We start from the raw sequence: 18,289 nt of genomic DNA on the forward strand, positions 1-18,289 counted from the left end.
AAATTCCAGTCTTCGGAAATAACTGAATATTGGCTTCTGTTTGTTTATAAACAGAAAGTGGAGAAACAGCTTACAGAATGTAAGCTTCCAGATAATGTCTTTAAAATTGACTCTGCTTTCATTGTTTTTGTTTCCCTCAATTCTGTTTGTCATTTAGTATTCATTTGTTTATTACATATATAAATAGATAAGTCAAATTGGAAAAATCTACCATTACAAATCAGTGCTCACATAGTATTATTTTAATGTATATTTCATCACATAAAAAGATGTACCACATGGATTAGTTCTGTAGTTCTCAATTCTATTGTCTACTTTCATGGCCACTGATTACATGTGGAAAAATTCTTTCTCAGATTTTTAAAATTTAAACCTTGACTTTTCCATAAGTAATTGTAGAGCTGTTATGCCCTCAGATTTTTTTTCTTGTTTTCACTTTAAGCTTTCTAAGCTATCACTTTAATGAGGTTCTTATTTTGTAAATATATATATATATGTATGCTATAATGAAAATTTTCATGTAAGAAGAATACTTCAAAAAGTATGACTCATTATCTTTTGCTCTTGATAAAAACACAGCTGCCCTACAATAAGGCAAAAATGCTGTACTAGACCCCATTGTATTTAGAGTAACTTCTTCCTGCTTTAAGTTCTGGCTGTTTCTTTTCCATAGAGTTAGCTTATCAAGAATCGGAGTGTCCAATTTCTAGATGTTTTAAACAACTCCCTAGGGATCCCATTTTTAGATATTCTTTGGAATGAGTGACTGACTATTTCTTGAGTGTTCTCTTGCTACTGAGACATTTAAAATCAAAGTACCTTATCCAAACCGAATATGATGCAACAGGGCATCTTAGCAAATGATGTAGACCTATTTGCATTGCAATTCTTAGTTACTTATTTTTTTCTGTGAAGATTAAAGTAAAAAATACATATACACAGTCTCATACTTTTGCTTTCTTTGTAGACTCTTACATTAAGAACTTCTGTTCAGTAACTCCCATCACCGCAAGTCTTTGCTCTAAAACATTTTTCGCTTTGCTTCCCGGATATAGGGTGACGGCAGTCTCCAAGGTTCTCCAGGCCCCACAGCTAGTCCTCGAGGGTTAACTCAGTTAACTGTAGAGAGCTCACTGGGCAAGGCTGCGAGGTGGACAAGGAGAGGATGTGTGCAGAGTGCCCCCACTGGAGCCAAAGCCTCAGGAAACTGGGATTCTTCAGCAAAGCAAGAAGACAGAAATGACCTTGAGAGGAGTTTGTTGCCTGCACCGTGTCTCTCTCCCCCTGGAAGAAGGTGTGGATCCTCTCAGAAAACTCCCGACCCCCTTAGCAAAGCAGAGGACCTTCCAGTGCCTGCTCCACTAAGCAAAGCCTCCTTGAAGGAAATCTCATCGGAGAAACTGAGACCCATCCCCGAGGTGTGTGTAAGTGACTCTGCTGCCTGACATATGTGGGCGGTACCTCCTGCCGTGTGTCTGTTCTGTTCCGCTGTGCACCCCCTTTGAGCGCTTTCTGGTTTTCATCATTTGGGTGATCAGTAATATAGTTGCTCCCCTATTCAGACGTGTTTTAGTTCAGTAACAGCAGCTGCTAAAGGGTATATTGCACACCCTAATGATAATAGAATGCTTCATATTTTTAATGAGAAAGATAATTATGTGGTTTTCATCATAACAGTTATTTTTTTATTTCCCAGTTACTTCCCATAATTTTAGCTATCACTGCCTGCAAATTACAAATGAGGATCTTATTTTTGTGCCAAAAGCTTGCCAGTAAAATTGACAAATTTTCAATAACAATCTACATTAGGAGCCATAAAAACATCATTATTCTGTTCGCTTTCTGGTCTCTCTGCAGCAGTTCCGCAAATAATAGATGATATGAGGGAAGGTTAACAGGAAAGCATTGAATAAATCCCTGGGCTGGCTGGGTGGCTGTGTTCATGTCCATCAGATTGATTTTTCCCCTCCCTATGTGGTCGCACTTTTCTTGCCTCAGTTCTACCCAAGCTACACTTAGAAACTACAGAACAAATGATGTGGCTGTTCCTTTGTGTTAAAGGTTTTCTTTGTCATGTGCGTTATTGATCTTAGATAATGTTACAAAGTGAAACTTTGGCTCAGTTACATTCTAAGTCATTTGGAGAGGGTTCATCGCTACCTAGCACAGGTGGTGGACATAGGTGTCATTGTCATCAACAACAGAGAAGGAGCTAATGTTTCTCAAACAGTTATCATGTGTCATTTGCTCACTATGCCAAGCCCTTTTGCTGAAAGTATTTCCTAATCGTCACCAGGACACTGAGGGGTAGGGACTGTCTTCATTTCCGTATTTCAGATCAGCAAACTGAGGTTTAGAATGGATATACAGTTTGTTCAACAGCAGCAGTTAGTTGAACTAATTTAGTTCATTGAACCTAGACTTTCTGAATCTGGAACCACTTCCCAGAACTATCATGCTATCCTGCAAAACAGGTGTTAAATCTGAGAAATACGAGTGCCTCTTTTCAAGAAACAACCAAAAATAAAGCTGAAACGCATACCTTTCATATATCACATGTATGTGCTTTAGTGTGTAGGTGTGTGCTTGTGTAGACAGAATGAAAGAGTTTAACATTTAACCTAATGGAAATGGATTTGTTTAATAGTGATATGATATTGAAAAATGTCAGTAATATTCTTGAATATGTTTTATTGTTAAAAATACTTTTTAAACAAAGTTGTGGTTCTACTAGATTCTAGCCCCTCCCTCCTTGGCTGTGCTAAATAATTTGATAGTATACAATAAATGAGCCTGAGTGGTTTATTCTACCACTCTGCTTCCTTGACTGCAGCCAGAACTGAGTTGTTAGGAAAAAAAAGTCTTTAAGAAACATCCCATTGCATTTTTCCTGATTTCTTTAAGATATTCTTATTATTGGGCTAGTACAATAGCCTAGTGGCTAAAATCCTTGCTTTGTAAGCCCTGGGATCCCATGTGGGTACCAGTTCATGTCACAGCTGTCCCACTTCCCATCCAGCTCCCTGTTTGTGGCCTGGGAAAACAATTGAGGACAACCTAAAGCCTTGGAACCCTGCACCCATGTGGGAGACCCAGAGGAGGCTCCTGGCTCCTGGCTTTGGATCAGCTCAACTCTGGCCGTTGCAGCCCCTCTGTGAATCTGGTTTTCCAGTAAAAAAAAAAAAAAATCATTTTAAATGATTTGCTTGTTACTTATTTCAAAGGCCAAGTGAAAGATATCGGTCTTTCATCCACTGATTCACTTCCCAGATGGCTCTCACAACCAGCGTTGGACCAGACCAAAGCCAGAAGACAGGTACTCTGTCCTGTTCTACTACGTGGGTGGCAGAGATCAAAAACCCTGGTTATCATCTCTGCTTCCCCCAGCTACATCACCAGGGAGCTGAAGTGGAAACAGAACAGTTAGGCTTCGAATCAAGCACTTGCATATGGGATACCAACATCCCAAATCCCACCGTGCAACAATGCCAGCACCTCTCCCTAATTTGTGTGCTGCTGTCTTCCAGGAGGTGGAATCTGGCATCCTGTAAATCTCAAAAATTGCATTTTTAATCTCTCCAACAATTTTTTCTAGAAATAAAACCAAACTGTAAAAATAAGCTCATAAACTCCAGACACACATGAACTTGAAGTACTGGGGATTCAATCAAAATAAAGATGAGTTCCTACCACTAGGGAATAGTAAAAGGAGTAAAGAGACCAAAGTTGGGAAAGAGTGGGACACTTGTGGTCCCACACTGCCTTCTTTTGAGAAGCTTTTAGGTTACCCAGAAACTGGCTGAATTATTTCAGAAGATGTTTCTGATGCTGCTCACTGCAGGTTATGAAGCATGGACCTGTCTCTTCTTCCTTATGGAATCCCTACGGGAAATTGCCATTCCATTTTGCAGCTAAAGAAATTAACTCAGAGCAGAAGCTTCAAAGGGCTAAATAGGAGAAAAAAACTTTACCTTAGGTCGGGGATAAAGGCACAAAGGCAATGCTTCCCCCTGCAAAGAGGTTTAACTTTAGTGTCCAAATTCAAAGTAATGTAGCTTGATGTTTAACAACCCACATGATCACTGCAATCAGTGGCTCACATTAATCCATTCGATCCTCATCTTCTAATAGGATGCAAGATTATTGAAGGCATAAGGCATTCTTGCTTCATTTCACAGTGAACTTTTAATGGAAATGAAGTGTTCTTGAAGAAGCATCTTTAAAAGTGTAGTTCATGAAGCTGGCATAGCAGGTGAAGTCACCACCTCTGATGCTGGCACCACTTATAGGCACGTTTGTGGTGCCAGCTGCTTAACTTCCAGTACAGGTGCCTAAATAATAGCCTGAGAAAAGCAGCAGCAGATGGTGGCCCAAGTGTTTGGGCCCCCATATGGGGCACCTGGCTCACACCTGGCTGTTGGCAGCCATCTGAGGGATAACCCACAAGTGGAAGAGTCTGTGTGTCTCTTCCTCGCTTTCTGTAATTCTAACTTTCAAATAAACATTTTTTAAGAAAAGGAAATTCATTCCCACCTTTGAAAGTGTTCTAGTTGACATCTTCTTCACTAACTGTTTGCAGCTAAGAATTTGAAAAAGAGTTACCCCGAAGGGCATTGTATACCTACTGGCTCCACAATGGGGTTTTTCCCAGATCCTGGAGATTCATAGGGATGACATTTTTTTTAAATAACAATTCACTGATTTCAGATAACATACATTGTATGTATCAAAGAGTACAATTTCTCTATTTGCTTATTTTACTTTACTTATTTCGCTTGAAAGGCAAAGACAGATCTCCATCTGCTGGTTTACTTCCGTAAGTGCCTTCAACAGCCTTGGCTGGATTAGGATGAAACTCAGTCCGAGTCTGAGACTCACATCTGAATGAAGGGACCCAAGTGCTTAGCCATCACCTGCTACCTCCCAAGATGCGCATTAGCAGAATGCTAGAATCAGGAAGAGAGGCAGGCTCCGGACCCAGGCACTCTGACATATGATGCAGGAGCCCCAGTCAGCATCTCAGCCACTGTATCAACTGCCTACCTCATTGGCTTGTAGTGTATTTGCAAAATTGTTCAACTGTTACCACTATCTACTTCTAAATAATTTTCATCTCCCCAAAAGAAACCCCCAGCATCCGCTAGCAGTCACTCTTCATTTCTCCCATCTCAAACTCCTAACAACCACTACTCTCTTTTGTCTTCACGGATCTAACGATTTTGGATATTTCATATTAATTAAGTCTTCCAAGTTAGGACCTTTGTGTCTTGACTTCTTTCACTTAGCATGGTTTTTCAGGGACCATCAGTATCATAACGTTTCATTCCTTTGAATCCGTTGTATGGGATTGGCCATATTTGTTTCAGTTGATGGACGTTTGGATTTGATTCTCTTTTTTGGTTATTGGGAATTTTTTTATTGTGAATCCTTTGTGTACAGGTTCTCATATGGACATTTTCAATACTCTGTGATATACACATGTGAATGAAATTGCCAAGTCATATGGAATTCTGTGATTAAGATTAAGATTGGAGGAACTACCAAGTTATTTTCCATTCTGAATTTGCACAATTGCAATATGAAGGTTCTGGTTTTTGCGCTTCCCAGTCAACACATCATCTTATCTGCCTTTTCAATATAAACCATCCTAGTGGATATGAAGTGGTATTTCACCGTGCTTCTGACATGCATTTTTCAGTGTCTAGGAATTTTTTTTACTATTATTATTATTCATTTGAGAGGTAGAAAATGAGAAAGGGAGATCCTATTCACTGATTCGCTTCCCAGATGCCCACATCAGCTGCGAGAGAGGGAGTGGCCAAGCCAGGAGCTAAGAACTCCTTCCAAATTTCCCACATAGGTGGCAGCAGTGCAGCTGCTTCAGCCATTACCACTCTCTCCCCCAAGATATTAGACTCAGGAGCTGCAGGCAGACATCCAACCCAAGAACTTCAATACTGAATCTAGGCATCCCAGCTGGCAATGGCAGAACTTCTAGGTCAAATGCCTACCCAAATGGTATCTTTAAAAATATATATTTTTTTGGCTTGTTTATTTGAAAATCAGTTACCAGGAGAGACGTGAAGAGATAGAGCTTCTATCCACTTTCTCCCTGAGTGACCACAATGGCCAGGACCAGTACAGGCCAAAGCCTGATCCAGAGCTCCCACCTAGATGTCAGGGGCCACATACTTGATCATCCTCTGTTGCCTTTCCCAGATTATGAGCTGGGAGCTGCAGAAAAAATCAAACAGCCAGGCCTCTGCCCTGCACCCACATGGAATGCTCATGCCACAGGCAGCAGCTTCACCCAGGGGTGCTTTTTATCTGCTCACAAACATATTTTGGGAAAATGCCTATCCAAATCCTTTGCCTATTTTTAGTATATTTAGATGGGAGTCCCTTGTCACTGTATGATTTGCAAATATTTTCTTTCATTCTTTGGATTTCCATTTCTTTATTGTGCCCTCTGAGGGCACAGAGGTTTTCATTTAATGAACTCTATTTTTCTTCAGTTGCTTGTGCAACTGGTGTTGTATCTAAGAAAGCATACCTTATCCTAGGCCGCAAAGATTTATCGTAAGTTTTTGTCTAAAAGTTTTATAGTTTCAACCTTTAAATCTACTTTTATGTTCTGTTTTGAGCTGATTCATTTATGTGGTGTGAGGTAGGGCCTATTCATGTTTTTTCACATGGATCACCAGTTATCCTGGTACCATCCTTTGGAAATGATTGTTTGCTCCTCTAAGTTGCCATACACCTAGGAGCTGTTTCTGTGTTCACGACTCTGTTCCACTGCCCTTTGTGTGTATTCCATGCTAGTACCACATTTCTTTGATCACTAGCGCTCCATGGTCAGCTCTGATATCAGGAAGTGTGAATTCTTAGCTCTGCTCTGCCTTTTCCTCATTGGATCCCTCGCATTTCCATATAAGTGCAGAACAGGTTGTCAGTTTCTGCCAAAATGAACACTGTGTCATGGTAGGAATTTGGGGAAATATTACTATTACCTTAACAGTAATAGATTTTCTAGGCCTTGGTATGTCTTTTCATTTAAAAAAAAAAAAAGCTTCTGCAGTTTCCCAAATATTTGTACTTTTCACTGAACATATCTTGTGTTGCTAATGACACATTAATTCCTGAGACTTTATTTTTGATACTGTCATGAATGGAATTATCTTCTTAATTTCACTTGACTTGTTCACTGCCAGTAAATAGAAATACTGTTGATATTTTGTATATTGATATATTCATCTTGTAACCTTAGTGAATCTCTGTTACTTCTGGTAGCTTTTAAATGTAGTTTTTTGGGGTTTTTGAGTTTTTGGGGTTTTTTGTATTTGTTTACAGTTTACTATATATGAGATCATGTCATGGCAAACATAGCAAGTTAAATTTTGCTTCTTTCTTGCCAATCTGAATTCTTCCTTTTCTTTTCTAATTACCTCCACAAATGAATTTCATTTGAATGAAAAATTTTTTCTTCATTTCAAAGTAGTTAATATTTTCTATTTTGACTATTTTGGCTCTAGTATTCAACTCTGAACACAGATAAGTTGAGTTCAGTCAAGCCTGGAATGATGCTATTAGTATGACTTGGGAAATATACTTGATTGCCAGATGAAAATTTTGAGCATTAATATGGAACTAGTGATCCTTCTTATACTATAAGAATGCAGGTGTGAAATTACATTTGTTGGAGATTTCTACTGCCTGAGCTATTTCTCAGGAGCCTCCAGGTGATAGGACACAGCTATGCTGGCTCCACCTCCGGGAGATAGCAGTATCTCTTCTATTCAGTGTCTACCAAATCATATACCCTCCCAGGTTCTAGAAGTACAACAATAACTAAGACAGATAAGACATTTCTCCTCAGGGGCATAAATTTGTTGATATACAACAGAGTACCAACTGTGACAAGGGAATGAGAAGACATAGGATGATGGATAGAGTGTCAAGTTTAGACAGAATGGTAGATACTCCTATGTGTTATCTGACTAAACTACTTTGGAACTAAGATCTAAAGTCTAAGCATAATCCAATCAGGCAAAGAACCTTGGGAACACAGTGTTTTAGGGATGCATGACAACTAAAGGAAAGTCATGAAATATGCATGATTGAATAACAGAACATCTGTGATGCTAGGACTTGTGTTCAATAGGGAATGAGAGGGTGAACAGGGCCCAGATTATATATAAAGTCAGGAAAGTTTTGTTGGGTCACATGATCTTTATTCCAAGTGCATTTATAAAGTCAGAATGATTTTAAGCAAGGAGACTATGTTGTCTCACACATGACACTCATAAAAAAGGATTCCTTTGTCTTTGAAGAATGGTTGCAGCAGGATAGAAATGAAAGCAGGGAAAGCAATTAAGGAGTCACACCTGCAGTTTAGAGTAGACAAGAAGAGAACTGGTAGTATTTGGGATGTAGGAGTAACAGGATGTGGAGAAGAGGAAACAGGTTGTCTTCAGGTTCCTTTGTAAGTTTGGAACTTGGGCTACAAGGCAGCTGCAATAGCATTTACTAGACTGTGAACACAGTCCAGTAACCAGACGCAGCCATCAAGGTTTTTGTAATCAAGAATTGTAAGGGGCCATTCCATTGATACTCGTGCTTTCCCATGTGAAGCTCCATTGTGGCAAAGGAAAATTATAGACTATTAGGAAAGGAGGTACAGGGGAACCATCTTTCCAATTCCCCATATCCCATCATGGAAGAGTAGTAGTTACTCTTAAAAAACACTTACTGAGATTGATTTGTTAATGGCTTAGTAAACTTCTTCCTTGAAATGTTTTATTCATATTTTAATAGTTTTCTGTTATTAAGTTTAAATATTTTTAATTAAGAAAGAAATACAGCCCTCTGGACAATATTGCAACCATGTAGATAGCTAGTAATTAAACTTTTCTGCACGTATAACTGCATTCAAACAATTTTGAATACAGCATTTTAAACTTGCAAATACCATTATGTGCATCTTTGCATAAACAAACAGAAAGACTTAGTTACAGATTTTTGTGGTCCAGAAAAGGTTGGAGATTCTTGAAGAAAATACCCTACCAAGTTAAAGTTCCAAAATGTTCCTTTTAGGGAAAACTAGATATTAAAAATTTTTTTAATCGAAAAAGAACAGTAAAATTAATCTAGTAATTTGTTTTAATTTTAGCTTTACATAGCCATTTCTAAGTATCAAAACTGAATTATGGAAGGGCATTTTTAAAGATATTTGAAGCTGTGGTATAATGTAAGCAAAATTGTTTTATCTCAATTGTTGAACAATTTCCTTTGGCTAATGTGAAAAGGACTTTCTTCCTCACCTCCCTCGCTGCAGTATGTGAGCTGAATACTGGAGTGAGGAATCTCTATCGTTGTATTTTTTTTTTTTCTGCGAAGGATAAAATATTTACACAATTTATGCTCCACAAACTTAGAATAAAATGTTAGAATTTTTAAAATAATGTTCCACTATTTTAACGTTCTACTTTTTCTAGGGTGTATAATACTCTGTTCAGAGGGAGGCCACCATCTGCCTCTGCTTGGAATTGCTACCCAAGAATGTCATTTACAACCGTTTTTCCAGTTGTTTGAAGGACGCGTAAATGTCTTTCTGATCCTTCATTTGTTTTGACTAGAACAATATTGCACTGTTTCAAAACAGCTGTTCAAGGACCTGCTGGCCCATATGTGTGTATGTGTAAGACACTTAGGGTATGGGAGGGGAGGGGAGAATCCAAGTACCTATGAAACTGTGTCACATAATACAATGTAATTAATGAATTAAAAATAATAATTTTAAAAAAAATAAAACTTGTTACACATAGCAAAAAAAAAAAAAGACACTTAGGGTGCCTCTACCCCTCGTTTCACAATGTCTACGACATACCCGCTGGTCTTAGGCCACTCTGTACCCCTTCTCTAGACAGAGCGCTCTGACAAGTCCACCTGCTGTTTCATTCTTCAAAACCGAGAAGTCGAGGTTAGTGGACACCAGGACTCAGAACGCCAGCCACCTTCCTGGCTAGCTTTGCTCCTTCATAGCTGTGTGACCTTGGATAAATTTCTCTGTCTTACAGACTTGAGGATGATAATACTTATTCCTCGGGGTTGTTCTGAAAATGAAATGAGAATGGGGTGTGTAGAACACTGAACTCATAATCCAGCTGGGTGTTTGCAGGGGTACCCTGAAGAGAAGAAAGTATTTAGAAGAGTGGTATGCCTGTGGTCTTTTCCCCAGGACCACCCTCTGTGTGCCTACCTTGTTCAGAAAACTGACTTACAGATGTTTGGTTTCATGATAGGTAGATTGAATAGAATTGGGAACTAACTGTGGCATTTCATCAACCATAATACTAACCATGGTAAGGAGAAAATCACTTATTAAACTGGACACTGCTACCAATTTATAGCTTTCAGAAAATAGTCTAACATTTGAAGTTTTGTCAAAATTACACTCTTGTCCAAAAAGAGACAGTCATTATCAGTTTCTGGAAATACTGCTGAAACTACAGAATTTGATCATTAAGTAACATTTATGCTGCCAGTAAAAGCATCTGAAGTTGGTATAAAAATTTTCTAGACAGAACTTGCTTTTAGTCCTCTGCCTTCTCTTGGAACATTTTTTCAGTACAATCTCCTGTTGCTTATAATTCTTTCCCTTCCTTTGCATCAGATGTTATTTGCAAAGGCAAAACAACCTTGACTAGAAATATGCTACAATGATTAAAATTGGAATTGTTGAAAATTTGGATGATGACATAGAATTGTGCAAGTCATTAGGACTTTTTGATACTTTCCATTTCAGAGCATCTCAGAATGCAAATAATATGCCATTTGCTATAATAAAGAGGAGCAATTTAAAGCATTAGAAATTGCAGGCAGTAGACGTGACAAAAAGCTAAGCGACTTTCAGAAGTTTAAGTCCATGAAAATGCACTGACTGTTCAGCCAAAGCCATTACAGATGATCTCTGACTTGCCCATGATCCAACTTAAAATATTTTGACTTTTGGTGCTGGGAAAGCCATATTCATTAAGTTGAAGCCGTACTGAATTCAAAATTCATTTGAAAAGCATAATACTGTTTTCTGATGCCGAGCAACAGCAGGGAGCACGGCTTCCCTGACAAGTCCACAATGAGGAAAGAAAACACCAAGTGTCTGCATTGCATTGTACTCCTAAGCCATGATGTTATGTGAGTCAGGTATGACAGGTGTCCTTCTCACTTCAACACATTTCTGATTTATAGTGAAATAGGTCTGTTAAGACATAGCCCCATCCTCATCTGTAGAACATTTCAATCCCCCACTATTCTAATGTTTACGTTAGCATCGTACTTATCAAATACTTATGGGAAAAGTTTATCTTCTCTGATGTTTTTATTTTCCTGCTTTTAAATAGGAGTAAATTATACTTGCCACTTCCCTTGCTGTTTATGTAAGAGGCACTAGACTACCAACATTCCCTAAATGCTATGGCATCTGGAGACTCTAAGATGCTGCTGATGTGGGGTGGGGTGTCTCCTTGTAGAAGAGATTCCATACTTCATCTCTGCCCCTCAGGAGAAGCCTGCCTGTCCATTTGACAAACAAACATACTTTCTCTTGCTCATATCCAGGTAGAGACAAAGCAGTTTCTAACCCAGGATTCTTGGCCGATACGCTCGCTGGTGGAAGGTATACCTTAAATTGCACCTCCTTGATCAAAGTTACCAACAAAAGTGGTAACTTTACTTTTATAGTCACTCTAAGTTTTAAAGTACATTAATGTGCAAAAAAAAAACCCCACATACATTAGTGTCTGTTGTTACTGTATTACAGCCAAACTGTTTCATATTATAGAACAGTTCTGATTTAAAGTTATCATCTTCTCACTCCAGAAATTGTCATTTGGCTTACCTCCACCTTCATTTCTATTATCCAGTAATTGTTTTCCTCTGGTTTTTAATATTTTAAACTACCATTTGCTGAGCGGCTATTTTACTTGTCCTGTGTACAAGGCAGCCATTGCCTTATAATTGTCATATCCTTGGTTTTAATGTATATAATTTATGTTTTAAAAGATTTATTTTATTTACATGGCACAGTGACAGAGAGAAAGAGAAACCCTATTCACTGGCTCATTCTCCAGATGTCTGTGATTGATGAGACGGGGCCAAAACCAAAGCCTGAAACTCCATCTAGGTCTCCTACATGAGTGCCAGGGCCCAGGTACTGGCACTATCTTATGTTACCTTCCACATAGTAACAGGAATCTGGGTAAGAAATGGAGCAGCCAGAACACAAACTGGCACTCCAGTATGGGACTGCCACAGCTTAACCACATTGTCCCACAGCACTAATCCCAGAATATCCTTGAATATACTATGAAATCTTTTCCATTTTTTAAGATGTATTTATTTTTAATGGAAAGTCATATATCAGAGAGAAGGAGAGACAGACAGAAAGATCTTCTGTCTGCTGGTTTAATCCCCAAATGGCCACAATGGCCAGAGGTAAGCCCATTTGAAGCCAGGAGCCAGGTACTTCCTCTAGGTCTCCCACATAGGTGCAAGGTCCCAGGACTTTGGGCCATCCTCTACTGCATTCCCAGGCCACAAGCAGAGAGCTGGGAGGGAAGTGGAACAGCCAGGATATGAACCAGCTCCCATAAGGGAATCCTGGTGCATACCAAATGAGGACTTCAGCCACTAGGCTACTGCACCAGGCCCTGCATTTGGTTTTATTTGATTCCTTAAAGAATATAATTGTTAAACTCAAAAAGCACCCTGAACTCAGAAAATAGTGCTACAGAATTAAGTATTGTTTTTGAACTCCTCTTTTTTAAGATTTATTTTTATTGCAAAGTCAGATATACAGAGAGGAGGAGAGACAGAGAGGAAGATCTTCCCTCTGTTGATTCACTCCCCAAGCAGCTGCAATGACTGGAGCTGTGCCGATCTGGTGCCTGGAGCTTCTTTTGGGTCTCGCACGCAGATGCAGGGAGTCAAGGCCCTGGGTTGTCCTCGACTGCTTTCCCAGACCACAAGCAGGGAACTAGATGGGAAGCAAGGCCGCCAGGATTAGAACCGGTGCCCATATGGGATCCTGGTACATTCAAGGCGAGGACTTTAGCCACTAGGCTACTGTACCAGGCCCTTTTGCATTCCTTTTAAGGTTAAGAGGAACTCAGCTTTATTTGCCAGAGAAGTTTTGGAAAATTAATGAGCTGGTTATCAAGACAGAATATATGGAACAGTATTTCTTTCTAAATTACAAATTAAAAGGATTTTTATATAAATATAGCACCTTGGTATTAAAATCCTTCAAAAACTATTTTTGTCTTCACCCTGCCATCACCCCCCAAAATAAGGTGTGAAATTAAATCTTTCTACTAGAAATTTTGCCATAGTGTGTTTAAGTACCCAAAAATTCCCTGAGATATTCTCAAACTATTGGTGTACACAGAAATTAAGTACAGATTGAGGGGTTATAAAATGTCCAGGGTCACCCGCTGAAATGCTTGTGACAGACAGACCAAAGCAGCAGACAATCTGATGATACCCGGGCCACATGACTGCCGTAGACCCAAAACGTGATCTAGGTTCTGATCAACTGCTTCTGTCAAATAGCCTGGCTAGTTGACATAACATCTCTTTAACTGAGCCAAATTTTTGGATATAATCTTGTGGCTTGGTCTTCACCCCATTGCATGGTGAAAACACATGCGGAAAACCACTGTCAAGTGTGAGTGAGCTGTGTGCCCTAGTATGTGTCACACACAGCTCGTGTCTGGAGGCCCTTCTCTGCGTGCATCTTAGTAGGCCTACCCTCCAGGAAATCAGGACAAATTCGTGAGGGATATGTGGCTCAGGGATGCTAGTTGGTGAAGAGATGCCCTGGGACACTGATGTGCTACCAACCGGTAAGGGAAACAATCAGTGTAGATGGTAAACTGCCAGTAAGCAGTAACAGCGACGAGATGAGCCCTCAAAATTAAAATGGCAATTAAAGTGGGAAATTACCTTTGGAAAATGGAATTTTCTAGTATCTTTCTTGCAGGGACCTGCACAAAAATTCCAGAACTCTCTAATTACAGCTATTAAATTCATAAGAAATCCAACCTTAAAGCTACCAATGGTCGCATCTCCCCAGCTACAGTGACAACATGCTTTTTTTTTCCCACTAAAACTGAACAGTCACTTGCCAATAACGAACAGGTAATCACTTCTGGGGAGTTTATTTTGATACATAGATTTTTCTGCTGTTGATCACAGGTCACTGAGTATCCCACAAGCACATACTTCGATGACCATGCACAAACCTAGAAAGAACAGTACAACAGCCCAGTAGCCCTACTGTGCTGTCTCTCTCTTACTCGCCCCTCACTTTATCAGTAGGTAGTATGGCTTCTCTTGCTTAATGTTTTGTTCATGAAATTCATTTTCTTGCCAGATTGTGAAGTACTGTGCAAATATAACACCATTTATCTATTCATTCCAAGTGGCATTTGCTTAGTTTCCCTCTGGGAGTTATTGAGAATGTGTCATTTGGTAGAACCTCTGACCTGGGCAGAGAAAAGGAGCTGTTTTGTCTTCCCAGGTTTAATTAAATGAGGGATGTTTCCATTCCTAGTAGCTTTGAAACAGTCTTACTGAATTCCCTTCTGAAACACAATTGTATGCATTTTACTTTCCAGTCTATTTAATGATTATTCTATAATTATTAGCCATGCTTCCAGGATGCCCTATATTTTCTTTTTTCTTCTTCTTTTTTTTTATTAATTATTTTGCATTATGTGACAGTTTCATAGGCTCTGGGGTTCTCCCCACCCCTCCCCATGCCCCTCCCCCACGGTGAACCCCCCCCACCCCATTGCAGCATTACAGTTCAAATTCAATCAAGATTCTTCCCTTGCAAACAGATGCTAAGCATATAGTCCAGCTGCTCATTGTCCAGATGGAATGTACAACTTCTTGGGGAGACTATTTAGCTGCGATCAACCCCTAGTGGCTTTAATATTTCTCTAGTTATGAATCACTGCAAGTCTCGCCACTCCCATTTTGATGAGGTCGTTGTAGAGTTCACTGGTTGACACTGTCCATCATAGAGTCTTCATTCGCCCGGTTTTCGCTGCCAACATATATCTGAGATGGTTGATTGACCCATTCTGTCCTCTATCTTTTCTTGGCTAGGGTTCTGAGTCCAGCTGGTCATCGCCACAATCAGCTTGTAGGTGCAATTCCTGTGCTGGTGCAAGTCCTGTGCATGGGGCCAAGGACTATGTGGGCCTGGACTGGAGTTGCTCTGAAACCAGTGGGTGCTGCAGACTAGGTTGGTTCTGCCCAGCACATAGTCAGCACTTGCGTCAGCCAGTGGGGGCTGCGGCCTAGTCGGGGCAACCCACAATAACCCCCACCAGGCCCGCCCCCTATCCTGGTCCACCTGTGTGTATAGCAGACTAGTCCAGTCTGTCCCACATCCCATCTTGCTCTTGCACTTGTCCCTGGGTTTCAAAGCTTAGTTCTGACTAAGCAGCTCGGCCATCCAGCCCCCACAGATGTTGTTGAGTTCCTCTCTGTCTAGCCACCCCAGTCCCCCTCGAAGTTATCATGTCCTCCCGCGGGAGCAGTGACCCAGGAGGGGGGAACCCATTGTTTCCCTCCTGGGTCGTTCACTGTCCCGGTTTATGCACTTTTCGGGTGGTTCCGCGATTTGACTTGACAGAATCAGTCCCCAGAGCCAGCTTCCGCCAGCCAGTGCAGCGGCCAAGTCCTTACACCCCTCATCCATTCTAATCTATGCTTGCCCCAGTATGGGATAATTTGCTCAGTCTGACTTTTCCCTGGTCTAGTTCCCATGCGGCACACAGGTGTTGCAGCCCTACCTAGTGTGGTCTGTCCCCAAACCAGCCCACGCTCTCCAGTGGGAGCAGCCGTCCGGTGAGGGGACCAGCCCCTAAATTCCGATGCCGGCTCTGCCCCTCCTGGTTCTCACGTGTGCTGACTGGGCGCTGCAGTCAAATCCAGTACCGGTAACCTCGCCCTGACATTCCACATTGTACACTGGTTTTGTCGCAACCAAACCCGGCCCAACCCACACTCCGTTCTGGTGTCTGGATATGCCAGTGGACAACATGCACCGATTCAGCCTGGTCTGGATGCCCTATATTTTCCTGCCTGCTATTTTGAATATACTGCCATGGTACCCTTGGCCTTCATGGTCCAGCTAAGAGCCTGTCCTCCAGGAAGCTCAATTGTTCTTATACTAAGTAACCAAGTCTTTTGTTGTTGTTGTTGTTGTTGTTGTTGTTGTTAAGATTTATTTGACAGGGAGATAAAGATCTTCATCCACTGGCCCACTCTCCGTATGGTCGCAGTGGCTAGGGCTATGCCATGACAATGCCAGGAGCCAGCAACCCTATCCTCGTCTCACATATCCAAGGCAGTGGTTTACATACTGTTACCAAGCATATCAGCAGGAGACTGGATTGGAGGAGGCACTGCCCAGACTCAAATAGGCACTCCTATGGGATGTCAGTGTTGCTGAGGGCAGCTTAGTGCGCAGTGCCACTAGCCCCAGCCGCCTCTGTCTTTTCTGGAAGGCCAGACTGCTTCATCTGTCTCCTAACTCTCGTATTGCCTTTTGAGTTCTGTTTTAACAGATCCCCTTTGTAGTAAGTAGTAGAATCTATAAAGTTACAAAGAAACATGAATTTTTAAACTCCATTTTAAAAATGAATTCGAAAGAAAAAGAAAGCTCCCAATCCACTGATTCACTCCATGAAATTCTTACAACACCTGGAGCAAGGCCCCCAGCCAAAGCCAGGAGCCAGAAGCCAGGAATTCAGTGCAGCTCTCCTGGACTGAAGTGGATGGCAAGAACCCAATCACGAGCCATCGGCCCCCAGTCCGATTAGCAGGAAACTGGAGTTCATATTCTGATGTGGAATATAGACATCTCAGCCAGCATCCTAACTGCGAGGCTTAACTCCAGTCCCAATCTGGAATTGTTTGGTAGACTCTTATTAAAAGCGTTTTTGCAACATGATGTCCACTTTTCTCTGAGTGTAAGATATTTTACAATGCAAAACTGTTTCTTAAAAAATCGTCTTCAGAATGAGAAAAACATCCCAGTTTTCTCCCCATTCTTTTTTTCCTGCTATCCACAAGGAACAGAATGAAGCTTCTGGTCTGATCTCATCCCATTAGCCATGTCTCATTTTTCTCCATACCACACAGTAAATCTAGCTTTGTGTCACCTAACAGTTCAGCGGAATTAGTTTTAACTGAAGCTCACAAAATTCTCTAGGCAGATATTTGATTGATTAAGTTGGTCTGTGTTAAAATCCTGAGTCTAGAGATTGAACAAAAGGCATCGAGTTGAAAGGTTGTTTTTGTTTGTTGTGTTTTATCTTTCTGCTTGACTTAATGGTTTTTCCTTTCACCATTATCAAAGTTCAGTGTGGTTTGGAATGCTGTACTTCAACTCCCTCAGCCTTATTTATGGTCATCTCTTGATGGTTCTCAATTGCCCTCCTGAATGGAAGGCCTGGGAATTCAGCAGCCATATCTTAATTGTCTTTGTAAAACCAGCTGCCAATGACATCTGAAGAAAAGATCAATGAAAATGAATGATTTGAATGACTTAGTGAGCAAAGGACTTGTGTAGGAATCAGCACAGTTGAACAGTGCAGCCCTCAGCCCCGTGCCCTCTTCCTAAAACAAATCTGATTGAAAGTGTCCCCCCTTTGTCCTACAAGGATATTTTGAAAGGAAACTGAGTTATATACATAACATTTTGAGGCTTTCAGATTTAAAATTGCATAAGGCACTTTGCCTCTCAGCAGTTGTGCAATTTAGTTAGATGACATCTTGTGCTACAGTCCACTTTAATGTGAAGACTTTATTGCAAGCCTTCTTTTTAAAAAATAATAAATGATTTAGTCTTTCTGGTACTTTTTAAATGGTTTAAGAGATTGGAAATCAAAAATGTCTCAAGGAACTGATTACCTGTCTCTGCTGCCAATCGCTGCACTCATGAGCCCACAAGAAGTGGCTTTCTTCTCTCTATTCATTTTTCGTTGCTCTTTCCAGGGTGTTATCAGAATTCATTTTACCATTGCATGAAATACAATCACAGAAATTGAGAGTTCCTATAGTGCCTGGCAGGTAATAAGACCTCCATAAGTATTTGTAGACTAAATGAATGAACCCATCCATTCCCACCACTGCAAATGACGGCTGTGTCCCAGCTGGCCTCTCCCCAGCCCCCGTGTCAGTACTGCCAGCAGCACAGAGTTCTTCCCAAGGC

At 40.7% G+C, this 18,289-nt stretch overlaps 1 protein-coding gene across 4 annotated transcripts in view; it reads left to right on the plus strand.

Moving 5' to 3' along the window:
* The window catches only part of CFAP20DC (CFAP20 domain containing), a 207,892-nt gene that overhangs the window by 136,094 nt on the left and 53,509 nt on the right, over nucleotides 1–18,289 (plus strand). For 3 of the 4 annotated variants that reach the window (XM_058678488.1, XM_058678490.1, XM_058678491.1), the window contains one exon: nucleotides 1,056–1,424. In XM_058678488.1, coding sequence (XP_058534471.1) covers nucleotides 1,056–1,424 — 369 coding nt within the window. The remainder of the gene's footprint in view (nucleotides 1–1,055; nucleotides 1,425–18,289) is intronic. The other variant, XM_058678489.1, reaches the window with a different exon arrangement.

Source organism: Ochotona princeps, chromosome 21 (genome assembly GCF_030435755.1).
Source record: "Ochotona princeps isolate mOchPri1 chromosome 21, mOchPri1.hap1, whole genome shotgun sequence".
NCBI lineage: Eukaryota > Metazoa > Chordata > Mammalia > Lagomorpha > Ochotonidae > Ochotona > Ochotona princeps.